The sequence below is a fragment of the Tachyglossus aculeatus genome, chromosome 9 (genome assembly GCF_015852505.1).
Source record: "Tachyglossus aculeatus isolate mTacAcu1 chromosome 9, mTacAcu1.pri, whole genome shotgun sequence".
NCBI lineage: Eukaryota > Metazoa > Chordata > Mammalia > Monotremata > Tachyglossidae > Tachyglossus > Tachyglossus aculeatus.
Window position 1 is genome coordinate 34,899,515 of NC_052074.1, and position 27,132 is coordinate 34,926,646.

The following is a 27,132-nucleotide window of genomic DNA, read 5'->3' on the forward strand; positions in this document are numbered from 1 at the left end:
GGAGCACAACCTAGGGAATAGGAAGAAATGAGAGCCAAGGCAGAGCTATGCAGTTCGGTTTAAAAAACATTAGCTCTCAAGGCAGACTGTGAGCTCACTGTGGACAGGGAATGTGTCTACTGTTGCACTGCATACTCCCAAGAACTTAGCACAGTGCTCCTCACACAGTAAGCACTCAAAACATACAACTGAATGAATGAATAACGGAAGGCAAAGGGATGGCTTACATGCCCCTATCGTCTCAGGGCTCAACAAACGCTGGCTTAGTTAACCATTCTAAACAACACTACCAGTTTCAGATGCTCTGCTATTACTTCATTAGTTAAGATATGTCTTGTTATCTTTTGCTGATTACACATCTTTCATAATACCTTCTGCTACTCTGACACAGTGAACTACTTTCTTATTCTCCTCCAGCTCATACTATGTGTAAATATTTTTTGGTATTTCTTCACTAGATTGGGAGTCCTGGAAGGCAGGGCACAACCCCTTACTTTTCATTCATTCACTCATATTTATTGAGCGCTTACTGTGTGCAGAGCACTGTACTAAGCATTTGGGAAGTACAATTCAGCAACAAATAGAGGCAATCCCTCCCCACAGTGGGCTCAGTCGAGAAAGGGGGAGACAAACATTAAAACAAGTAAACAAGTATCAGTAGCACTCTTACAAATAAATAAAATTATATATACACATCATCAATAAAAATAAATTGAATTATTATTATTAATACATACACATATACACAAGTGCTGTGGGGTGCGGAAGAGAGTAGAGAAAAGGGAGCGAGTCAGGGCGATGGGGAGGGAAAGCAGAGAAAAAGGGGAACTAGTCAGGGAAGGCCTCCTGGAGGAGGTGAGTTTTAGTTGCCCTAGAAGTTATTAATGACAATAACACTTATGGTACTTGTTAAGCGCTTACTACGTGCGCTTGGGAGAGAGTAAATATGAATGAATGAATGAATGCCAAGCACTGTTTTAAGCACTAGAGGTAGATACAAGGTAATCAGGTTGTACATAGTCCCTGTCCCATAGGAGGCTCACAGTCTTAATCCCCACTGTACAGATGAGGGAACTGAAGCACAGAGAAGTTAAGTGACTTGCCCAAGATCACACAGCAGACAAGTGACAGTGCCGGGATTAGATTCCACGCCCTCTGACTCCCAAGCCCATGCTGTGGCCACTAGGCCACGCACCAGGCCGTGCCCACGGGCATTTAATGCCAGAGAATTGGAGGGGGCTCCCGTGATCTGATTTTTTCCACGGCCACAGAGTAGATCGGGATATCTTGAGACCTTGTTAGTATTATGATAATAGCTTTTCCTACCGACATCCAATTGTTAGGGTTTTTTTCCCTTCAAAAATAACAGCTACAAGACCAAATGTCCTTTGAACACGTTTTGTACAAGAAGTATTTCCAATCATCATTCTTTTTTCCACTGTCTTCCCCCAGCTGCTCTCCAAACGTCTTCCTTTCTTTGGAAGCCAAGTGGCAGATCAATTTTCTAAAGAATATGTCCGGCATTCTGGATAAACAAATGTTCGGCGAGTTTAAGCTTATTACAAGTGATTCGTAAGACTTCATCTATCTCATAGGAAATAAAAGGATGCAAAGCTTGTACTGAATTACTGCTTCCCCTAAACGACAAAACGTGCAGCTACGCCCACTTCTTCCAACTGCCCTCCTGGAAGGATTCAAAAACAAAAAATGAAAATCACTCTAATCACTTCACTGCAGTCACTACACCGTTACTAGAGTCACTACCTATCTTCAGTATGAACGGCTGCCAAATGGACAAGTACAATTTAAGATTTTACATTCTAAACAGCAAATTCATTCATTCAACCATATCTATTGAGTGCTTACTGTGTGCAAAGCACTGCACTAAGCGCTTGGGAGAGTACATTATAGCAACAGACATACAGCAAAGGCACCAAATAAGGGAACAGATAAAATGGAATCACCTGCTAGTGTTGCTGCTGCGGCCAATCCTGCTGCAGTATAAGGATCAGTTCCTGGAGGAGCCGCGCTAATAATATATGGGTTTGGCACAAATGCAGCTGGAGCCAGGCCTGCTGAAAACACACCTGCTGTATTTCAAAAGGAAAAAGGACATTAAAAAAAAAAAACAAAAACAGAAATCTAAATGAAGTTCACATTCCTGTTCCTTTGTCCACTTACACGCTTATAAAAAAGGCTTGTATGAACCATAACTGAAACAGAAATGATATGGAAGCCTATCAAGAGTAGCAGAAATCTTGACTACTTTACACTTCTCAAAAAACCAGGATTATACAGAATACTATTGGGAAGCATATGCCTTTCTTACATGCACTGCATAAAGTTCATTTTGCAAATATGCTCACATGAATACTTGGAGACAATGCTTTACACCCACCTTCAATGATTCAGGCGTACCTAGCGTTAGGGGATTTCCTTGAAGATCAAGCCCAGAATTTCACGCAGCTGGATGGAACTGCTGCTTTCCCCTTTTAATACATGCTTACGAAAAGGTACAGTCCACTGAAAATGGGGGGTTAAGGGGGAGATGCAGAGGAAGAAGAGGGGAACCCACACGGCCTAGTGGATAGAGCACAGGACTGGGAGTCCAAAGGACGTGGGTTCTTTTCCCGGCTCCATCAGTTGTCTGCTGTGTGACCTTTGGTAAGTCACAACTTCTCCGTGCCCCAGTTAGCTCATCTGGGAAATAGGGATTAAGAGTGTGAGCCCCATGTGGGACAGGGGCTGTGTCTAACCTGATTATCTTATATCTACCCCAAAGCTTAGTACAGTGCCAGGCACATGGTTAGCACCTAACGAATACCATAATCAGTACGTTTCGCAAGAACTGCATCCATTTAAGGAGAGCTGGGGGAAAAAAAGGAAATCCACGGCTGCAAGAGACTGAGGTTGCTCAGAGATACAAATCGGAGGAAAAGGGTTTATTTTGCTTCTCCTAAACCAACCATGTTGTACTTGGGGAACCACAGTCGTAACCAGGAGGTAGGGAGTGGGAGGTGTCGATTCCTGGCGGGAAGCAACGTGGCCTAGTCGAAAGAGCCTGGGAGAAAGAGGACCTGGGTTCTCATCCCGGCTCTGCCAACTGCTTGCTATGTGACTTGGTGGCCGTCACTTCACTTCTCTGGGCCTGTTTCCGCATCTGCAAAATGAGGATTCAATACCTCTTCTTCCCCCCTACTTACACTTGAGTCCCATGAGAAACCACGGCTGTTTATACAATAAGTGCTTAACAAATACCATTAAAAAGTAGAAACAAGGGAGTAAGACAGTCAGGTACCACCTGGGGCTCACAGTAAGTAGGAGGGTATTGAATCCCCATTTTGCATATGAGGGAGCTGAGGCACAGAGAAGTCACCCAGCAGGCAAGTGGCAGAGCTGAGATTAGAAGCCAGGCCCTCTGACTCCCAGACTAGAGATCTTTCCACTCGGCCACGATGCTTCCTGGTTTCTCCAACAGCAGCTAAAATCTTTTAAGCATTACATCAGTTTTCAAGAAAGAAGATGAACTTCTAAAAATGGCTGAAGAAGACCCTGAAGGAGGGAGGACTTCAGAAGGGATGAACAGAGGTTCAAGAGCTGTCCCGCTACAGGATAGGAAGAAGGCTGTTTCTCCATCTAAACTGATCGTATTCTTCTCCAAGCATGAAAAACTATCAGTTATAAAAGAAGCTTGTTCTTCTGTACCCCCTTGAGAAGACTCGATCATACTACCACTCACTGAGTTAATATTGTGAAGCTATGCTCTGAATTACTTTAACACAGATGAATAGTTCAGCAATGTTTAATATCTCAACACAGGCCAGTTAAAAAGGATTATGAGTTATTTTTCCCGGGGTACCAGAAACAAGTATGTCTGCAGGGAAGCGTGCTCCATGGCAGCCATTCACATATAGCCACACTTTCAAGAAACAGAACAGTACTAAAACTCAGGCTGAAGACTGTATTAATCGAGTGCTTGGGGGTGCCACAGTCCGGGACCTCAAACTAAGTGTGGGGAGGGGAAAATAATAATAATAATGGCATTTATTAAGCGTTTACAATGTGCAAAGCACTGTTCTAAGCGCTGGAGAGGTTACAAGAAAGAAAGACCCTGGTGCTTACTAGGAAGGGGGCTGTCACACTGAAACCGGGGCAAGGGTGGCTGGTCCTGACCTGGGCCAGTCGGCTACTGGGTGGAGGTGGGGAGGTGCCTAGGGAGGGACTAAAAAGACCCTGGAACCCTATGGGGCTCCTCAAGTTCGGACCCTGGAACTCCGTCCAGCCGCTTTTCAGCAGCTCCGTCTGCACCCCTCTTTCTAGCAGGGACTTAAAAGTGCTGACAGCTTGAGTAAATTTTCCTTAACTGAATCAATCTAAGGGAAGGTGTTAATAGGAACTCAGCTACTCAGGGAAGCTGGGTGACAGGGGGACTGCTCAGGAAGTCAACTTTTCCCTCCCCATCTTCTTTCTCCCTGCATAGGGCCCCAAGGGGCTGGAGGGGGGGGGGGGGGGTCCTAAATTCTCCCTCATGTGCGCACACATGCGTTCTCACACCCCAGCACCCCATTCCCACGTTCCCCTGCCCGCCCTCCGTCCAAAGTCCTGGCAAATGTACACTTGAGTGTCCGGCTAGAAGAGCACTGGGCCCCAGGGTCCCTGCTTCCAAGCCCACCACTGGACTGGGGATAATAACAATAATAATAATGGCATTTACTAAGCGCTTACTGTATGCAAAGCACTGTTCTAAGCGCTGGGGAGATTGCAAGGTGATCAGGTTGTCCCACAGGGGGCTCACAGTCTTAATCCCCATTTTACAGATGAGGGAACTGAGGCTCAGAGAAGTGAAGTGACTTGCCCAAAGTCACATAGCTGACAATTGGCGGAGTCGGAATTTGAACCCATGACCTCTGACTCTAAAGCCTGTGCTCTTTCCACTGAGTCACACTGCTTCCCCGTGTGTTTACACGTTCCTTCCCTTTCCCCTTCTCCACAAACGGATTCCTTCTGAGGGTTAATCTACCATCGCGTGTAGCATGACAGAGGGGCACCAAGCATCTTATGTGACAGCTCCCATACAACTGACTAGCCCCGGACAAGTGAGAAGCAAGCGTGGCTCAATGGAAGGAGCCCGGGCTTTGGAGTCAGAGGTCGTGGGTTCAAACCCCGGCTCCGCCAGTTGCCAGCTGTGTGACTGTGGGCAAGTCACTTCACTTCTCTGGGCCTCAGTTACCTCATCTGTAAAATGGGGATTAAGACTGTGAGCCCCCCGTGGGACAACCTGATCACCTTGGAACCTCCCCAGTGCTTAGAACAGTGCTGAGCACATAGTAAGCGCTTAACAAATGTTGTTGTTATTATTATTATTATTATTGAGAGCGATAATCCAGCCAAGCTCAAGGTATGCCAGTATCAAAAACTGACAGAGGAAAACGAGTTACAAGTGCTAAGACTGATATCAGCAACTAACATCCTCCTCCAACTGTCACACTGCCTCCTCTAACACAGTGAAACAACACAGAGTCTTTTTTCAAAGAAGCTGCATTGCCACTGTGGCTGTAAACTGTCCAGCAGCCAAGCCCTAAGACAGCAGGGCAGCGGTGAAGACAATTAGCATGCTGCTGAAGAGAAATCACCCCTTTAGCAGCCAAATTTCTCCCAGGTAGAAATTTCACAGGGCCCCTTGCTTCCTCTCCACACCACATCTCCTCCCGAGGGGAGACGGTTCAACTCCGAGGCTACGAAAGGTGAAGGAGGCTGTCTTAAGGACCACGAGGAAAGTAGGAGCACACAATATACGTGAGTATACTTGGAGCAACTGAGCACTGAAACAGATCAAAACTCCAACTATTTGCAGGAGACTGCAAAAAAGAGGCTAGTCCGTCACAAAACAGAAAGCTTATCAGAAATCTAAAACCAGAGGCTAAGACATTCACTGCTCCAGACCACTTTGGGGAAGCAAACAAACCCAGAGACCCAACAATGTGATGACACGTGCAGTGAGCAAGTGGGGTTACAGGTAGTGGAAGGCAGTGACAACAGTGAACTATCTAAGTGTGGGGTCATTGCTGAGCTGATCAAAGGCAGAGGGGCAGCAAGGCTCTAAGGGAGCGGATGAAAGAGGAAAGGAAAAACACTGAGATTTACCCCCCCACCCCCCCCCCGAAAAAAAATGCACCCCCAAAGCATCACAATATTGAAGGGAAAAAACAACAAGAAAAACCTTCAGGAATCAGAGGCAACATCATCGGGATGGTCGTGGCCTAGTGGAAAGAGCATGGGTTCTAGTCTCAGCTCTGCCACTTGCCTGCTATGGGACCTTGGGCGTGACACTAAACTTCTCTGGGCCTCAGTTTCCTCATCTGTAAAATGGCAATAAAATACCTGTTGTAAGGACAAAAATAATCATAATAGTAGTGGTATTTGTTAAGCATTTATTATGTACCAAGCACTGTACTAAGCGCTGGGTAGAGGCAAGAAAACCACGTCGGACACGGTCCCCGTCCTGCACGGGCTCACAAAAAGAAGAGGGAAACAGGTATGAAATCTCCATCTTCCTGTAGCCTGTAACCTCCTTGCGGGCAGGGAATGTGTCTATCAATTCTGTTATATTGGACTCTCCCAATCACTTAGTACAGTGCTCTGCTCACAGTAAGCACTCATTAAATACCACTGTTTGACGGACTGATTTACACATGAGGAAACTGAAGCACAGAGAAGTTAAGTGACTTGTCCAAGGTCACCCAACAAGCAGGTGGCAGAGCCAGGATTAGAACCCAGATTCTCTGACTCCCAGCCCATGCTCTTTCCACTAGGCCATGCTGCTTCTCTGTTCACTCTCCCTCTTGGGCTGTGAACCCCCATCTGATTATTTTGTAACGTCCACAGAACTTGGCAGAGTATTTGCCATATAAAACTGCTTAATAAGTACTACCAATATTATTATGACGACAAAGGTTTAGCCAATGGGGCAAATAAACGTTACTTCCAGAAGTAGATCTGGGGCCAAGGGCCGGACTAGGAGGAAAGCCAGAAAGCGATCAGGCCTGGAAGCAGAACCGGGATGGCCTCAGTGCTCAGAATGGTGTTGAGCGGAGAACCAAGAGGGGAACTAAGAAGAGACACTGAGCCTGGACCTCAGACATGGAAGTGGAGAAACACATTTACATTCTCCTAAACTGTTTGTGGGTTTTGCCCAGCTGAGCAAAACATGGAAAACATTAAGATTCAGTTAACAAGAATACTGCATTCTGACTTTGTTTTAAAAGTAAATCGTGTCTGAACAATCGCTGTTACCTTTACAAAGTTGCAACGACTCACCTATGTGGGGTTGCTGGGCGGCAGCTAATGCGTACTGCTGCTGCTGGGCTGCGGTTAACTGTTGGACCGTTAGCGCATTCGACCGCTGAAAGAGCTATTAGGGAAAAATGTTTAATTTTCCATTTAGAATCTTCTTCACTCTCAAAACATTGTTTAGAAAGCTGGGGACACACAATACATTTTGATTTGGAACTTTTTCCAAATAAATGGACTTCACGAGCTAATGTTCGACAAAGCATTTACCTAAAAAGAACGGGCAGGCTGTACAATTACATAAGCTATACAAACTAACCTGCTGTGCAGAGATGAGGCTGGGTAACCATTAAGCTCACCTGCTGCTGGGAGCTGTAGTCCAAAAGCCCTACAGTGGCTCCTGAAGAGTCCATCGGGACCTGATTCCCAGGATAGTCAAACTGTAAGGAATCCAGACCAACTTGTTCCATGGCATCCAGATTTGGGGTTTCAGGGTTAGGAAATTCTTCCACCAGGGGCTTGTTCGCTGCAGGATTGGACAGTGGGCCTAGCCCTTCTGCAGGATTAGCATTCGGGCCCAGGCGCTCAGCTACTTCAGTGGGTGAGGCTTGACGGCTTCCAGGGGTACGACTGCACAGAGAACAAACAAAGAGCTGATTAATCTCTCAAAAGTGAAAAGAACAGGACATGGAGAATGGCTACCTACTTCTGAAAGGGGCCCTTAAGAAATACATTCAATTATCAATCTATCGACTGTATTTATTGAGCACACTGTTTGCACTGCACTGTACTAAGCACTTGGGAAAGTACAATATAACGGAGTTGATAGAGACAGTACCTGCCCACAATGAGCTCAGTCTAGAGGGGAGACAAACATTAAGATAAATAAATTTGGACATGTACATAAGTCCTGGGATGGGGGATTCATTCAATCATATTTACTGAGCGCTTACTGTGCGCAGAGCACTGTACTAAACTCTTAGGAAGTACAAATTGGCAACATATAGAGACGGTCCCTACCCAACAACGGGCTCACAGTCTAGAAGGGGGAGACAGACAACAAAACAAGTAGACAGACAAAACAAAAGAAGTAGACAGGATGAATAAAGGGAGCAAGCCAGGGCGACTCAGAAGGAGTGGAAGAAAAGGAAAAGAGGGCTGAGTCAGCGAAGGCGTCATGGAGATGTGATTTCAGAAGGGGCTTAAGGATGGGGAGAGGTGTTGTGGTCCTTGGACATGAACGGGCAGAGTATTCTAGACAAAAAGGAGAGAATGACTAAGAGGTCAGTGGTGGGAGAGATGAGGAGGCCCAGGGAGTAGGACAGCTTGAAACCAAAGATATTTTACATCTGCACAGATTCAGTGGGTAACATATTTGATACACTTTACCACCTGCTGGGTGCTTCCTTTTATTGGTTTTGAATCTGCCACCCTCAAGATTCATTAGGTGTGTCTGAATTTGAAGAACAGCTCCACTCTCTCACTTGCCACACCTTTTGTGAGTTTGCAAACTTCAGAGCCCCCACTACCTTCCATCTTTGTCTACCTGGGCTGCACAGTGCTGACAGTTAACCTTCCCCACTCCTGAGACCAACCTGGTTGCCCTTCTCCAGACTTTCTCCATCTCATTATCCCAAGGTAGGAGCGGCCAGAAGTGCACACAAGATTCCAAGGTCAGGCGTGCCATGGCTTTAAATAGTGGCAAAACTATGTTTTCGATTTCTTGTCACCTTCCTGAAAAGGCCTAGTTGTTGCCACCGTAGACTGGTGATATAACAGAAGTTTTAAGCATCCACACTGTCAGTCAAGGTGCAGTTTTCCCTATGCCCATATTATAGGAGGGAACCATACTTCTCTCTCACCTTAACCCTAAAGAACTGTCAGTACCTGCTTCCCCTTCTAGGTACCTTTTCCACTACTTAGAATTCTGAACAAGCTGGATTTTCACAGCCAAACCTCCCAGAGCAAGCTCAAAAGGCTTTAAAAATCTTTGGAATCCAACCATCCAAACTCCAAATTAAAAAACAAGCAAAAATAAAAGCCATACAGAGGACCGACGTACTTATAATGGCAGTTTCCTGGCTTAGGAGGCACACGCATTCAGCAGAAGAGATCTGAGTGCTCTTGCTTTGGAGAAAGGAAGAATCTTAAATTTACAGTTAGTCCTTTCCCCCCGGTGCCCTGGCCCTTCCTCGTTATGGTGGCAGGACAGCAGAAAGAGGGGACATTTCTAAAACTGCCTGAACTCAATTTGCTTCAGCTCTATGTCAGTCACAGGTCTCGCAGGCCATAAATACTTCCCACAAGTTCTCAATCCCTTTTTTTGACCCACAGTTCTCAAACAAAGACTCAAATGAAACGTTGTAGGCCTCTAAGCCTGAAGACATAAAAAAAATACCAGTCTAGTAAACAATTTCCAACAGAGACCCGAATTCCCTTCCCAGACCTGCCACTAACTTGTCATATGACTTAGAAAGAAACCATCATCATCATCATCATCATCATCAATCGTATTTATTGAGCGCTTACTATGTGCAGAGCACTGTACTAAGTGCTTGGGAAGTACAAATTGGCAACATATAGAGACAGTCCCTACCCAACAGTGGGCTCACAGTCTAAAAGGGGGAGACAGAGAACAAAACCAAACATACTAACAAAATAAAATAAATAGAATAGGCATGCACAAGTAAAATAAATAAATAAATAGAGTAATAAATATGTACAAACATATATACATATATACAGGTATATATCTAGCATCTCTGTAATAATAATAATGTTGGTGTCTGTTAAGTGCTATGTGCCAAGCACTTTTCTAAGCGCTGGGGTAAATACAAGGTAATCAGGTTGTCCCACGTAGGGCTCAGTCTTCATCCCCATTTTACAGATGAGGTAACTGAGGCACAGAGAAGTGAAGTGACTTGCCCAAGGTCACACAGCTGACAAGTGGCAGAGCCTTGATTAGAACCCACGACCTCTGACTCCCAAGCCCGGGCTCTATCCACTAAACCACGCTGCTTCTCGTGTCCTACATACTCTTCTACCTGTCCCTTGCCTCTTTAGGATGATTCTTTCTTTAAGCAGTTGGAACTCGACAGTGAGAAGCAGCATCTAAACGACACTGCCAAATGTAGTCACCTGTGCAGAAGAATGGCTCAGGGCCACTCACAATCTCTCGCCCCTCCCAGACATGCTTCTGTTGGGGCACTGATTACAATGACCAGATAGTTATCGCCCCATATCCCTCCTACCACTCCTTTCCAAACTCCCTGAACGAGTTGTCTACACGCGCTGCCTAGAATTCCTCAACACCAACTCTCTCCTCGACCCCCTCCAGTCTGGCTTCCATCCCCTACATTCCACGGAAACTGCCCTCTCAAAGGTCACCAATGACCTCCTGCTTGCCAAATCCAAAGGCTTATACTCTGTCCTAATCCTCCTCGACCTCTCAGCTGCCTTTGACACTGTGGACCACTCCCTTCTCCTCAACACGCTATCTGACCTTGGCTTCACAGACTCTGTCCTCTCCTGGTTCTCCTCTTATCTCTCCGGTCGTTCTTTCTCAGTCTCTTTTGCGGGCTCCTCCTCCCCCTCCCATCCTCTTACTGTGGGGGTTCCCCAAGGTTCAGTGCTTGGTCCCCTTCTGTTCTCAATCTACACGCATTCCCTTGGTGACCTCATTCGCTCCCACGGCTTCAACTATCATCTCTACGCTGAGGACACCCAGATCTACATCTCTGCCCCTGCTCTCTCCCCCTCTCTACAGGCTCGCATCTCCTCCTGCCTTCAGGACATCTCCATCTGGATGTCTGCCCGCCACCTAAAGCTCAACATGTCGAAGACCGAACTCCTTGTCTTCCCTCCCAAACCTTGTCCTCTCCCTGACTTTCCCATCTCTGTTGACGGCACTACCATCCTTCCCGTCTCACAAGCCCGCAACCTTGGTGTCATCCTCGACTCCGCTCTCTCGTTCACCCCTCACATCCAAGCCGTCACCAAAACCTGCCGGTCTCAGCTCCGCAACATTGCCAAGATCCGCCCTTTCCTCTCCATCCATACCGCTACCCTGCTCGTTCAAGCTCTCATCCTATCCCGTCTGGACTACTGCATCAGCCTTCTCTCTGATCTCCCATCCTCGTGTCTCTCTCCACTTCAATCCACACTTCATGCTGCTGCCCGGATTATCTTTGTCCAGAAACACTCTGGGCGTATTACTCCCCTCCTCAAAAATCTCCAGTGGCTACCAATCAATCTGTGCATCAGGCAGAAACTCCTCACCCTGGGCTTCAAGGCTGTCCATCACCTCGCCCCCTCCTACCTCACCTCCCTTCTCTCCTTCTACAGCCCAGCCCGCACCCTCCGCCGCTAATCTCCTCACCGTACCTCGTTCTCACCTGTCCCGCCATCGAACCCCGGCCCACGTCATCCCCCTGGCCTGGAATGCCCTCCCTCCCAACATCTGCCAAGCTAGCTCTCTTCCTCCCTTCAAGGCCCTACTGAGAGCTAACCTCCTCCAGGAGGCCTTCCCAGACTGAGCCCCTTCCTTCCTCTCCCCCTCGTCCCCCTCCATCCACCCCATCTTACCTCCTTCCCTTCCCCACAGCACCTGTATATATGTATATATGTTTGTACATATTTATTACTCTATTTATTTATTTTACTTGTACATATCTATTCTATTTTATTTTGTTAGTATGTTTGGTTTTGTTCTCTGTCTCCCCCTTTTAGACTGTGAGCCCACTGTTGGGTAGGGACTGTCTCTATATGTTGCCAATTTGTACTTCCCAAGCGCTTAGTACAGTGCTCTGCACATAGTTAGCACTCAATAAATACGATTGATGATGATGATGATAGGCCTGTACTCTCCAAGCACTCAATACAGTGCCCTGCACATAGTAAGAGCTTAATAAATCCCACTGATTGATTAGCCGGCAGGGATGTGGCACAATGCCAAGGGCACGTGCAGTCTTTATTCACATCAGACAGTGATAGTGAGAACGCAGACGACCCCAGGTTTCCTGATTCCAAGAGTAGCCCTCCATCAGTGAAACAGCAGAGTCAGAAGACACAATCTCTAGCCAAAAGGAGATTACCATCTAATGCAGAAACACATGAGAACGTACAGAGAAGAGCAAAACTGCCGAGGAAATGGCAAAGCGGTCTGGTGTGGTAAGTGGCATTATATGATGTTAGAAATAGAAAAATTATTCAGGAAAAGCCTCCAAACAGAGATGGGATATCAGAAGGGCTTTGAAGATAGGAAGAACTGGGGCTGGGTACATCGGAAGGGACAACCTAGCAGGAGGAAGGGTGCAGGAGGCAGGAGAAATGAGAACAACATTTAGTTAATACGATATGGTGACCGTAGTTAACAGTCTGAGCTGGGTTGTGAACAGAGAGGGAGTAAGAAGAGAGAGCTCAGAACAGTGCTCTGCACAATGTAACAACAATATTGATAACTGTGGTACTTGTTCAGTACTGTACTCTGTACCAAGCACTGCATTAAGCACTGGAGTAGATAAAAGGTAATCAGGTCCCACATGGGGTCACAGTTCAAGTACGCAGGAGAACAGGTACTGAAAGAGCCCGGGCTTTGGAGTCAGAGGTCATGGGTTCAAATCCCGGCTCCGCTCCGCCACTTGTCAGCTGTGTGACTTTGGGCAAGTCACTTCACTTCTCTGGGCCTCAGTCACCTCATCTGTAAAATGGGGATTGAGACTGTGAGCCCCCCGTAGGACAACCTGCTCACCTTGAATTCTCCCCAGTGCTTAGAACAGTGCTTTGCACATAGTAAACGCCTAATAAATGCCATCATTATTATTATTATTCAGCAGATGAGGGAACTGAGGCACAGAGAAGTTAAGTGACGTGCCAAAGATCATCCAGCAGGTAAGTGGCAAAGCCGAGATTAGGTCCATGCATTTTCCAATCCACTAAGCTGCTTTGTCCAATAAGCGCTCCAGTGACTGACGCTAAGCAGCTTGGCCTAGCGAAAAGCAGTGTGGCCTAGTGGAAAGAGCACGGGCCTGAGAGTCAGAGGACCTGGGTTCAAATCCCGCTCTGCCACTTGCCTGCTGTGTAACCTTGGGAAAGTCACTTAATGTCTCTGTGCTTGTTACCTCCACTCCTCTGCCGCTAATCTCTTCACTGTGCCTCGTTCTCGCCTGTCCCACCGTCGACCCCCGGCCCACATCATCCCCCTGGCCTGGAATGCCCTCCCTCCCAACATCTGCCAAGCTAGCTCTCTTCCTCCCTTCAAGGCCCTACTGAGAGCTCACCTCCTCCAGGAGGCCTTCCCAGACTGAGCCCCCTCCTTCCTCTCCCCCCTCCATCCCCCCGTCTTACCTCCTTCCCTTCCCCACAGCACCTGTATACATGTATATATGTTTGTACATATTTATTACTCTATTTATTTATTTTACTTGTACATATCTATTCTATTTATTTTATTTTGTTAATATGTTTGGTTTTGTTCTCTGCCTCCCCCTTCTAGACTGCGAGCCCACTGTTGGGTAGGGACTGTCTCTGTATGTTGCCAACTTGTACTTCCCAAGCGCTTAGTACAGTGCTCTGCACACAGTAAGCGCTCAATAAGTACGATTGATTGATTGACTGATTAAGACTATGAACCCTAACTAGAACAGGGACTGTGTCCAACCCTATTATCTTGTATCTATCCCAGTGCTTGGCAGAGTGCCTGGCACACAATAAATGCTTAACAATACCATAAAAAAGAGTGCTTTGAAGTCAATGGTTAGGAAGAGTTTCTGCTTGAAATAGCAAGGAACTGGTAACCAGGAAAAGTTTTGGACAAGGGGGGAAATATGCAGAGAACAAGATTTTAGAGAAATGATCTGGAGCAAAGAGTGACATGTTGATTGAAGAGAGGCCATATTGAAGACTGAGCAACTAATCAGTCAATCAGTGGTATTTATGGAGCTGTGTGCAGAGCACAGTACTGAATACAATCCAACCACGAGACCATAAGACTAATACAGGGGGTTGGCTTTCTCAACCTTCTCCACCAAGCACTACCACTTATCTTTTTCTTATTAAAAAACCTCCCTCTCAATTAGTATTAAAACCGGAATACTTATTTCCTCCATTACGTCAAAAATAAAGAGAAACAATGAGCCTGTTTCTCCTGATGGGGACCCATTTGCGGGAGGGGAACCCACATTGCTCTCTCTGTCCTATTTAGTTACTGAAACCCACTCAGTAACTAGGCTCCTAGGAGCCCGCTGAACTTGGATTGGCGTTCCCAAGCCCCGTGGCGGCTTGGCATACCACAGAGAGTGTGACGGTAATTTGGCATTTATTATGTGCTTAACTCTGGGGTAGATGCTAGATATGCAGATCCTGTCCCACAAGGGGCTTGCAATCTAAGGAAGGAGAACAAGCATCTCATTCCCATTTTGCTGATGAGAAAACTGAAGTACAGGGAAGAATGGGACTTTACTTGCTCAGGGTCACCCAGCAGACCGGTGTCAGGGCACAGACCAGAACCTGGGTCTCCTCAAGTCTCCCGACACCCAGCCCTGGGCACTTTCCCCTATGTTATGCTGTTTCCCAGACTATCACTGCCTCCAAGCACCTCTTAGGAACTTGCCCTAGTTTCAGGTGTTAATTAAGGATCCCGGGACCGATCACTGACCTAGAACCTGCACCCCCACCTTACCGTCCTCAAAGGATACCTGCAGCAGATCAGTGGAAGCCCCATAGCTAACTGGGAGCCCCAAAGGGCCAAGGGAATCGAGGGCACAATAAACCAGCAGAGGTCAACAACTCCGGGCCCCCAATGCTTTTGCAACATGTTTCAGAGGTACGCTTTGGGGTCACCGGTGGTACCTCTGCACAAGGGAAGAAGAAGGGCGAAAGTGGCCCTGGGTTCTCTCTTCCTATACAAGGAGAAAGCTAGAGGACTCATTATCATTTGGTTCAAAAACTGAAGATTGGAGTTAATATTCAGAATCCTACAGGGGAGAAAATTTAATTATCCATTTGTTCTGGTTATGCTTCTCTTCTTTCAGTGGTGCCATTTTTCTTGCTATAGTTAATGTTGTGCTAACACTTCAATTATAAATATCTATTTTCAGAATAAACTCAGTTGGAAATATTTGCTTTTGTTTGACAAGCTGAATCTGGTCAATGCTGAAGAACAAAGCCAGGGTCAGACAGTTTCAAAACACTTGAATTTTCTTTAAATGACTATTAGGAGATTTCTTGTTAGAATGCTTTTTTGAAGTTAGGAAGAAGCATCTGTTTTTCTGTTTTTGATGTTTACCACAAAAATTTAAGTCTATTCCACTCTGTGCTTGCACTTGACAGAGTAAACACGTCTCCCTCTTAAGGAACCTGCAGCTGTAGTTATAAAAACTTGATGCTTTGGGTGTCATTGGTTTAGTATTTAATTTTATTTGGCCTCACAGATGAGAAACTCATTCAGAAACAATTTGAAAAATGTGAGTAAACGCACTTCCTGCCCTTCCTCAAATCAATATTAGATGAAGAAAATGTACAAACTACATCTGAATGGCCTTGACACATTCTTTTTAACAACTAGGTCACCTAACAAATTTTTGGAATCTCCCAATCTGCCGCTACCTCTCGGAGGAATGAGGAGTATCAACCTGAACCCTTGGTGAGTGTCTCTGAAGAGACACTGCTCCCCAGCTGAATTTAGGAACCCCAAGCCAGAATCCAAAAACAAAGTCAGTTAAAAAAAAAAAAAACAACCAGAAAGGAGCCCAGAGACAGCCCTGGGAAGAGGTTTTAGCGATCTGCAGGAAATTAGCTACAGAAAGAAGTTTAAGCAGGGGGGGGTGGGAAAAAAATATAAACAACCGTAGAAATTTGGCCTATCACTCACTAATTAAAAGAGCATCTTTTAATATCCTTTATTACTTCTTAAATTAGTTTTTACATTAGAATGTCTGAATATCAACCACTAGTCTTTAAGAGGAATAACACTTAGCACAAGGCAACACATGGCACATTGGGAGGCAGAAGAATTAAATTTCAGATTGAAAAGAGCCTGACTGAGACATACAAGCGAATTAATAATTCCTAAAAAGACATGCTTGTCTTCTCAAAAAAGTTGAAATCTTACTTAAAATCTTTGCAATCGGCATCCATTCCATTTGGTAAACCTCTGCCATTTATTTTAGAAACATCATCATCATCTCCTTGTTTAAGATCTCTGTTTTTGTCCTCCTCAAATGGAGAAGCCTTGCCTTTTTGATCGCCTTTCTCAGGTCCATCTGTTTCAGCATCTCTAGTGCCCTGAGGAAAAAGAATCTGTTTGATTCTGAATTCTTTAATAGCACACAAAAAAAAGAGGTGACCTAATTCTACACTGCTGTGCATGTACACCATACAAACAGTTTTAGTGCCTTTTAAATTGAATTTAGTGGCAACTTGTTTGCCAGGTTTTACACTCACATATTTGGAATGGGGCAAATTTAAAATACATTCAGGTTGTAATTTATAATGAAGGGCTAATGCAACCTTAACTATAGCGGTGCTGATAAAGCGGTAACACCACAATGCTTAGCATTACGATAGCTTACAGATGTCAAGTTCATTTCCGTGTGCGTACACAGATGCATGAAGCTTTAGAACACTACATTTACTTTGAGAGCCAGCCACCATGAGACCCATTATGATTGGTTTTGAATCTTTTTTTAGAAATGAATGATATTATTTAGCATTTGTGTGATAACCTAGCTAAGTTTCCCCAAATGTGACTATTTTTTTCTTTCTGCCTCAGTACAACTAGAGGGCAAAAATTTTAACTGGAAGAAAAAAGAAATGATTAAGCATCTTCCTACTCAAACTGACAGCGTACTTACAAAAGCTCCTTTCCTAAATCGAGAATCCAATTTGTCTGCAGGAGAGGAACTTAACACATATTCTACCATGCTCACTCCAAGGCCTCCACTTTCCGAGCGAGGAGACAGGATAGCGTTCACTTCACTGTTTCCATGAAAACCTTGTCCGGGTCTTCTCTGGACCATAATAGGCTGGGACATAGAATGGTCTGTTCAAAAGGAGAGAGACAATTATTTGCATAGAACAGTGCTCTGCACATAGTAAGCGCTTAACAAATGTCATTATTATTATTATATAGTTTAGTAACCAAGTACTGACAACATGGCTCCACACCCTTTTGTCCCACAACCTAGTCTAGGTCGAAACTGCATCAAAACTGTACCAAATCAGAAGGCCAGCTCAATGAAACAACTGCATACATGTGTAAAGCAAGCATACCCCCTCTAGACTGTAAGCTCGATAGGGCTGGGAACATATCTTCTAATTCTGTTGTACTGTACTCTCCCAGGCCCCTTAATACAGTACTCTGCACATAGTAAGCACTCAAACACCACTGACTGAGACCAACACCGTGGCTGCTTCCCTACTTCCTCTCAGCCCTGTTCTTCCTTGTCCCCTCTCTGAGTGAATAAAATAAAATAAAATAAAAATAAAATAAAATAAAAACTGCAGGGTGGGCAGCCAGGGGGTCAGAGCAAACAGGGTTTACTGGTTTAGTGACCACTGGATCCTCAGACTGGGCCATGCTTGTATAGAAGGAAACCCGGGGTGGGGGGAGCCCGGCGGAGATACGCTCCTAATTTTCTTGTACAGGTTGCTCTGTGGAGAGTAATATTGATCTCAATGCATCCAAGCAGGCTGTTAAAACTTGAAGTGCTATCCAGCCATGCAGATTTCCTTACTAGAAGTGGATGAAAAGGTCTGGTGGATTAAGGGCTAATAGAAGTCAGGGCACTTAGCTGTAACAACAGAAAGAAAGCTAACATGAAGGCTTACATGGGCAAAGTGCCCTGCAGAATTTAGCCTGTTTGCAATCCAGCCCAAAGCCCCAGCATCAGCGTGGTCACTGATCTAGTACAAAAGAGGAATGGCCCCTAAAAGGGGTTAAAGGCAGGTTTTCTTTTCTCCTTTGGGCTGGGGCCCATCAGCTTTACACATCTAGTACCTCTGAACCCATATGAACCTGTGACGGGTTTGATTTCTCTTACGCAAGGCACCTCCCTTCTTTTCTCCCCATCGCTGCCTTCCTCTCCCTTCCTACAGAAATCAACGGGTCCAGAAAAGCAACTGATTTCAGTTGCTTTTTGGCACTCCCTCACGGAGATTTTTGGGTGACAGAACAACTACAGCGAGGAAAAGACCAGACCCTATCCTGAAAATAGCAGAACCTGCTTCTAGACCTTGCATACACAGGGCAGGGGCACAGGGTGCAAAGGAGGTGCGTCTTCACCCAGAAGCATGTCTCTTTCAGCAAACATGTGATCACATTCATTCAATCATTCAATCGTATTTACTGAGCGCTTACTGTGTGCAGAGCACTGTACTAAGCGCTTGGAAAGTACAATTCGGCAACAGAGACAATCCCTACCCAACATCGGGCTCACGGTCTAAAATGGGGAGACAGACAACAAAACAAGGGGACAGGCATCAATAGCATCAAAATAGATAAGTGGAATTATAGATATATACACATCATTAATACAGTAAATAGAATAAATAAGTACAAACATACACAAGTGCTGTGGGGCGGGGAAGGGGGTAGATCAGAGGGAGGGAGTAGGGGCGATGGGAAGGGGAGGAGCAGAGGACCTCCGAAGCCCTCCTAGGCCCACACTTTGAGGACTTGGGTCAAAATTAATGAATTTTGCATTCTGTCTTGGGCCCAGAAATTACTCCTAAGGATTCATTCAATCGTATTTATTAAGCGCTTATTGTGTGCAGAGCACTGTACTAAGTGCTAGGAAAGTACAAGTCGGCAACATATAGAGACGGTCCCTACCCAACAGTGGGCTCACAGTCTACAAGGGGGAGACAGACAACAAAACAAAACATGTAGACAGGCGTCAAAATCGTCAGAACAAATAGAATTAAGGCTATATGCACAATATAGTTTTCCTGTGGATCAACTTGAGACTTTTAGCTCTAATCTTCATGACTCTAAGGCATCCACAGAGGGATCTCTATCATGACAGCTAAGAAAGTCTACGGGCGCTTTTGGAGAAATAATTTAATCTTTTGTAAAGTGAGTTCAGGTGACAATTTATACTGATGGAAATTTAATAAGAGGGGTCAAATTGCTCTTATGCAAATTCAGTCTAGAGTTCGGATTTGGAAAGAATTAAAAATGTTTAAAAATGCACATTTCTGGCCAAAAAATATTTTGAAAAATCAGATTCTCTTATGAAAGACATTAATTCAACTCCGTCTAAATAGAAAGTGAAATTCTCAGCCAAATTTTCTGAAAAGAGACACATGCTCTTAATTGGATTCCATTTGATTATAAATCAGAACAATTTCAGCATCAAGGCTTGGATTGTATCAATTTTACAACTTTTGGTCACTTAGTAAGCAAATGTGAGTTTTGGAAAATGTCAAACAGAAGTGATTTATAAATGCCACAACCAAAAATAATCACTTACGAGAAGTTCCCCATGCAGTCTCTCTCCATTCATCATCCCCAAGAAATATGCCTTTTTGTCCATCTTTTGTTGAATCATCAGGTTCCCAAAACTTTTTGGTAGGTAGGAGCTATTTGAGAAAGGAAAATACATTTAAATGATAATCAAAACAAATCATCAAAAACACTTCTGGAAAAAGAACAAAGTGTTTGAAGAGTACGGTCAAAACTAGTGAACCAATTGCTACAGCCCGAAGAAAAAAGACATTATTCACTGTTTGGCTATATTTTCCCTTTCATTTTAATAAAATTTAGATCTGAAGTTACTACTTCTTTATTCTTCACAAATATAAATGACTGAACTTTTATATATGAACATCCCCCTTACATGGACAGTGAGCACCAATTTTAGAGTTCTTTTAGCCTTGCTGAAATTTGTTTAAATGGCAATTTCTTATATTTTCAGAGATAGACATTCCTTCCTGAGTCACTAAATTCCTATCAGATGGAAGAAATTTGTGGGCTTCAAGAAAATAGAATAGTTTCCTTGCTGGGAATTATAATTGAGTCATTTAAACAAAATATTATGCTGAGATGGAATAGGCAAACCTGTCACTTCCTTTCACATCAGCAGAACATTCTCAGTTTGCTTTCAGGCAATCTATCGGCTTTCTCCTTTTTACACATTCACTCTTTTCCCATTACACATCAGTTCACGCTTACACCATTTCTCCTAACAGGAACTTCCTTCCTCTGCAAATATGCCAGGCTACAGTTCTCCTCATCCCCCTTTAACAAAGGTTGTGCTTCCCTAATTCCAAAAAGAAAAGGACCACACCACTTATGCAGCAGGATAGTGGGCAGAAGCCAAATTTACAATATTTGGAACAGTCTATTCCCAGGCCAATTTGCTTGCATTAGTGCCTGGCACATAGTAGGCACTTAACAAATACCACTATTATTATTAATAATAACGTCCATCTGTATATTCTTCCCCACTGTGCTCTTTTCACCAGGTCGGGCTGCAGAAAGGACCATCTGAAACCCCACCTATCCAGGAGGCCATTCCCATTCCTCACCTTCCCCTTCCCCACCCAGCTTTTTCCCTCCCTCTCCCCCATCAAGACCACTCCCCCTCACCCCCTCCCCAGGATCCCTCTGTACCAGCGCCAGTCCTCCCCTCCTCCCCGCGCCCACCCCATCCCAGTTCTCCTTTCCCATCGCCACCCCTCTTCCCACTCTCCCGGCCTAGGCCCCCGCCAACTCATCCCAATCCAAACCCTCCCCACCCCTCGCACCCTTCCTCCTCCCTCCCCTCCCTCGACAGCTGCCGCCAAGTGTGGCCTCTGGAACCCCCGCTCCATTTTTAAGTAAGATCCCTTTCATCCTGGACCTATTCCTTTCCAGGTCTCTACTCCTCCTCGCCCTAACTGAAACATGGCTGTTTTCGGAGACATGGTCTCTTCTGCTGCTCTCTCCAGTGGAGGCCTCTCCTTCTCCCACTCCCCCAGACTCACGGGAAAAGGAGGAGGTGTCGGTTTCCTTCTCGCCCCCCAATGTCACTTTCGCACTACCCTCCTTCCCCTTCCTTCCTTTGAAGCCCACATTATTCGCCTCTCCCACCCCCTCCAGATTCTTTTAGCCATCATCTCCCGCCCCCCCCAGCCCCACCTCCAACTTCTTTATCGATTTTGACCCCTTCCTCACCTTCCTTCTCTCCTTTTCCATGCCCACTCTGATCCTTGAAGACTTCAACATCCACATGGATATCCCTGGTGACTCCTCTGCCGCCCGCCTTCTATCTCTCCTTGATGCTGCCAACCTCTTGCTCCACCCCACCTCACCCACTCACCAACTTGGTCACACCCTCGACCTCATCATCTCTTATCGCTGCACTGTGTCCACCCTCACCAACTCTGAAATCCCTCTCTCTGATCATAATCTTCTCACCTGCCTCCTCACTCACACTCCTTTCCCCTGTAAATCCATATTACTCCCTCACAGAGATCTCCGCTCTCTTGACCCCATCCATCTTTCTGAGCGCCTCACACCCAACCTCGCCTCCCTTTCCTCTCTACCCAATCTTGATGATCAGATTACTGCTCTCAATTCTACCCTTTCTACTCAGGTAGACTCGCTCATTCCCCTTTCCCTTCACCGCTCCCGGACCACTAACCCACAGCCCTGGATCACTGCCACTGTCCGCCTCCTTCACTCTTATGCTCGAGCTGCTGAGCACTGCTGGCAAAAGTCTAAACACCATGCCAACCTCGTTCACTTCAAGTTTATCCTTTCCTACCTTAACTCAGCCCTCTCCACTGCCAGACAAAACTATGTCTCCTCCCTTATTGATACCCATGCCCATCATCCCCATCAGCTCTTCCATACATTCAACTCCCTTCTCAGGCCCCCAGTTCCTCCCCCTCCTCCTTCCCTCACCCCCAACGATCCGGACTCCTACTTCATTAATAAAATTAAATCCATCAAGTCTGAGCTCCCCAAAGTCACTCCTCCCCCTTCTCCAACCCCCCGGCTCTCAACGCTCTCCGCTACTCTCCCATCCTTCCCAGCAGTATCCTCAGAGGAGCTCTCCTCCCTCCTCCCAAGTACTACTCTGGCCACCTGTGCTTCTGACCCCATTCCCTCTCATCTCATGAAATTTCTCGCTCCGTCCCTTCTCTCCTCCTTCACTTCCATCTTCAACCGCTCACTCTCCACTGGTTCCTTCCCCTCTGCCTTCAAACATGCTCATGTCTCTCCCATCCTAAAAAAACCCTCTCTTGACCCCACCTCACCTTCTAGTTATCGCCCCATCTCCCTCCTTCCATTCCTTTCCAAACTCCTTGAACGAGTCGTCTACACGTGCTGCCTCGAATTCCTCAACACCAACTCGCTCCTCGATCCCCTCCAGTCTGGCTTCCGTCCACTACATTCCACGGACACTGCCCTCTTAAAGGTCCCCAATGACCTCCTGCTTGCCAAATCCAATGGCTCATACTCTATCCTAATCCTCCTCAACCTCTCAGCTGCCTTCGACACTGTGGACAACCCCCTTCTCCTCAACATGATATCCAACCTTGGCTTCACAGACTCCATCCTCACCTGGTTCTCCTCTTATCTCTCCGGTCCTTCATTCTTAGCCTCTTTTGCAGGCTCCTCCTCCCCCTCCCATCCCTTTACTGTAGGGGTTCCTCAAGGTTCAGTGCTTGGTCCCCTTCTGTTCTCAATTTACACTTACTCCCTTGGTGACCTCATTCGCTCCCACGGCTTCAACTATCATCTCTACGCTGATGACACCCAAATCTACATCTCTGCCCCTGCTCTCTCCCTCCCTCCCTCCCTCCAGGCTCGCATCTCCTCCTGCCTTCAGGACATCTCCATCTGGATGTCTGCCCGCCACCTAAAACTCAACATGTCCAAGACTGAACTCCTTGTCTTCTCTCCCAAACCCTGCCCTCTCCCTGACTTTCCCATCACTGTTGACGGCACTACCGTCCTTCCCGTCTCACAAGCCCGCAACCTTGGTGTCATCCTCGACTCCGCTCTCTCATTCACCCCCCACATCCAAGCCGTCACCAAAACCTGCCGGTCTCACCTCCGCAACACTGCCAAGATCCGCCCTTTCCTCTCCATCCAAACCGCTACCTTGCTGGTACAATCTCTCATCCTAGCCCGACTGGATTACTGCATCAGCCTCCTCTCTGATCTCCCATCCTCCTGCCTCTCCCCGCTTCAGTCCATACTTCACTCTGCTGCCCGGATTATCTTTGTGCAGAAACACTCTGGGCATGTTACTCTCCTCCTCAAAAATCTCAAAGTGTCTGCCTGTCAACCTACGAATCAAGCAAAAACTCCTCACTCTCGGCTTCAAGGCTCTCCATCACCTTGCCCCCTCCTACCTCACCTCCCTTCTCTCCTTCTACAGCCCAGCCCACACCTTCCGCTCCTCTGCTGCTAACCTCCTCACTGTACCTCTTTCTTGCCTGTCCCGCCATCAGACCCCAGCCCATGCCCTTCCCCTGGCCTGGAATGCCCTCCCTCCACACATCCGCCAAGCTAGCTCTCTTCCTCCTTTCAAAGCCCTACTGAGAGCTTACCTCCTCCAGCAGGCCTTCCCAGACTGAGCCCCCTCTTTCCTCTCCCCCTCCTCCCCCTCTCCACCCCACAACCTTACCTTCTTCCCTTCCCCACAGCACCTGTATATATGTTTGTATGTATTTATTACTCTATTTATTTATTTTACATGTACATATTTATTCTACTTATTTTATTTTGTTAATATGTTTTGTTTTGTTCTCTGTCTCCCCCTTCTAGACTGTGAGTCCACTGTTGGGTAGGGACCGTGTCTATATGTTGCCAACTTGTATTTCCCAAGTGCTTAGTACAGTGCTCTGCACAAAGTAAGCGCTCAATAAATACGATTGAATGAATGAGGCCATTCCTAATCACTACTACTTCTTCTTCCCAGGTCATATCCTACCAACCGTCATCTTTGTACTTCAATGTCACCACTACTCTTAAGCGCTCACAACCACCAGTAGCATTCTGGTACATACTGACACATAAACTACACTATTTAAGCGCCTCCTCTTCTAGTCAGTCAATCCTATTTACTGAGTGCTTACTGTGTGCACAGCACTGTATTAAGTGCTTGGGAGAATACAACAATATAACAGACACATTGCCCACAACGAACTTACAGTCTAGAGGGGGAGACATATTAATCAACTGTATTTACTGAGCTTGCGTTAGAGGGGGAGACAGATATTAATCAACTGTATTTACTGAGCTTGTGTTCAAGCCACTGTACCAAACGCTTGGGAGAATACAATTCATTTAGTACACACAATCCTGCCCAAGGAATTTACAAACTAGAGGGTGAAAAAATACCAGAGCACAGAGAAAATACCAGAGCACAGAGCACATGTACATAAATGCTGTGGGGATTAGGTGATATTCCTCTTCTTCCTCTTACCTCTAATTTAATGTCAATCAATAGTATTTACTGAACACTTATTTTGCGCTTGAGAGAATTCCACAATAGAGTCGGTAGACATGTTTCCTGTGATTTGAATAAAACCTTGAAGGTGGGGAGAGTGATGGCCTGCCACACATGAATGGGGAGAGAGGGCCACGCCAGCAGAAGCAGTGGATAAGGGGTAGGGGAAAAGATAGAAGAGACTGAGGTACAGTGAGTAGGTTGACATTCCCGCTGTTGGGTGGGGATTGCTTCTATCTGTTGCTGAATTGTACTTTCCAAGCACTTAGTACAGTGTTCTGCACACAGTAAGCGCTCAATAAATACGACTGAATGAACGAAAGGTGTAAAGTGTGTGGGCTGGTGTGTATTAGGAAATCAGTGAGCTACTGTAGGAAAGGGTGAGCTGATTGAGTGCTTTAAAGAACAGTAAGGTGTTCCTGTTTGATGCGGAGGTGGATGGGCAATCACTGGAGTCTCTGGAGGAGTGGGAAGATGGGAACAATGTTTTGTCGGAAAAATCACCCGGTCAGCAGGCAGGGCAGGTCAGTGAGGCGGCTGATTCATTAGCCCAAGAGGCACGTGCTTAGAATGGAGAGAAAATGGTAGATTCTAGAGATGTTAAGGTAGGACCTACTGGATTTGGAGACACTGAATAAGAGGGCTAAATGACGAAGATGAGTCGAGGATAATGCCAAGTGTCAGTCTTCCGATTAGATTTTGAGCTCCCTAAGGGCAAGGATTGTGCCCTTTCCCGCTCTGCCTTCTTCCCAAGAACGGTGCTCAGGAGTCAGCTGTCACTCAATTATCATTATTATTGTTATTACGTATTTATTAAGCACATACTGTGTATCAAGCACTATTCCAAGAGCTGGGGCAGATACAAGTTAATCAGGTCAAACAGTTCCTGTCCCATATGGGGATCACATTCTAACCAGTCAATAAATATTAGTTGTTATTAACAGCAATAATAATAATAATAAATTAATGAATGAGAGGTCTAAGATGGGTGAAGGAGACATATGTCAAGGAAGGGAACCATCAGACTGTGTCTCCAGGCTGGATGGGCCCAATATTCTAACTCACTGGATCTAACTCAAAGCTCTTCTCTTGGGTGTTCTTATTCAGTAGAGTACTATAATTTTTGCTGCAGAGCTTATCTTGGCGTTGTCCATTTCATCACCTCAGTTCCTCTCTTCCTCAACCTCTGAAGTATTTTGACTGAAGAATGATTAATGACCATTTCAATTTAGCAATAGATAACTGCAGGCCTACTGAACATAGCTCAAAACTGATCTCTAATCTTAGAACAAGAACCTTTTTTTAAGGTATTTGTTGAGTGTTTACTATCCTTCATGTACCATTCTAAGCGCTGGGGTAGATAAGTTACCCAGGTAGGAGTCCAGTCCCTCACGAGGCTCACAGTCAAGCAGTAGGAAGAACAGGTACTGAGCCCCCATTCTGCAATTAAGGAAACTGAGGTACAGAGAAATTAAGTGATGCTTAATGGAAAGAGCACAGGCTTGGGAGTCAGAAGTTGCGGGTTCTAATCCCAGCTTTGTCACTTGTCAGCTGTGTGACTTTGGACAAGTCACTTAACTTCTCGGTTCCTCAGTTACCTCATCTGTAAAATGAGGATTAAAACTGTGAGCCCCATGTGGGACAACTTGATTACCTTGTATCTCCCCCAGCGCTTAGAACTGCGCTTGGCACATAGTAAGCGCTTAACAAATACCATCATTATCATCATTTGCCCAAGGTCACACAGCAGACAAGTGGCAGAGCTGGTACTAGAACCCAGGTCTTGACTCCTAGCCTGTGTGTTATCCACTAGGCCACACTACTTCCTTTTCTAAATAATTCAGGAAGTGAAACTGCCTTAAAATTAAGTATTTATTAAATGTAAGTATAAAAATAGCAAATTCAAAATTTGTTGCTGACCAATACTGACACTGTTCTTTTATCACACAACAATGTTTATTGTGCTTCTATCATCATTTTAAATGTTTATATAGTTTTGGTCAATTTTGGGAACCAGTTGAATCACTTCCATTATTTCCTAAGGAAGACCTACTTTATTTAGTGCTCTTTCCCTTCACGGAACCAAAGAAGAGCCCTAACCAGGGTATAGAAATAATCACATTTTTTTCATTAAACTTCTTCCAAGATGCTCCCAACAATGTTATTTTTCCAAACCCACCCCCTTCTTCCTCTCCAAACCCCTCTCAAGCCACTGCCACTCTCAGGTGAGGAAGGTAATTGTGCAGGTGTGTAGGCAAGCACCTGTTGGGGCTGACAGCCTATAAAAGGGGGATAAGAGTAAGGCAAGATAGGTCTCATTATCAGCCGAAACAGGCATCTAGCAAGAATCAATGGGAGTGATGAACAGTGGGACAGTCACTCTGAACAACAGGCC

At 45.7% G+C, this 27,132-nt stretch overlaps 1 protein-coding gene across 6 annotated transcripts in view; it reads right to left on the minus strand.

Annotated features, from left to right (window-relative positions):
- The window catches only part of PUM2 (pumilio RNA binding family member 2), a 128,968-nt gene that overhangs the window by 72,825 nt on the left and 29,011 nt on the right, over nucleotides 1–27,132 (minus strand). For 4 of the 6 annotated variants that reach the window (XM_038751697.1, XM_038751696.1, XM_038751694.1 and 1 more), the window contains exons 3-8: nucleotides 19,761–19,869; nucleotides 17,142–17,329; nucleotides 16,400–16,572; nucleotides 7,650–7,920; nucleotides 7,318–7,411; nucleotides 1,965–2,090 (exon numbers count right to left, since the gene is read on the minus strand). In XM_038751697.1, the coding sequence (XP_038607625.1) occupies nucleotides 1,965–2,090; nucleotides 7,318–7,411; nucleotides 7,650–7,920; nucleotides 16,400–16,572; nucleotides 17,142–17,329; nucleotides 19,761–19,869 (961 nt within the window). The remainder of the gene's footprint in view (nucleotides 1–1,964; nucleotides 2,091–7,317; nucleotides 7,412–7,649; nucleotides 7,921–16,399; nucleotides 16,573–17,141; nucleotides 17,330–19,760; nucleotides 19,870–27,132) is intronic. The other 2 variants (XM_038751695.1, XM_038751693.1) reach the window with 1 other exon arrangement.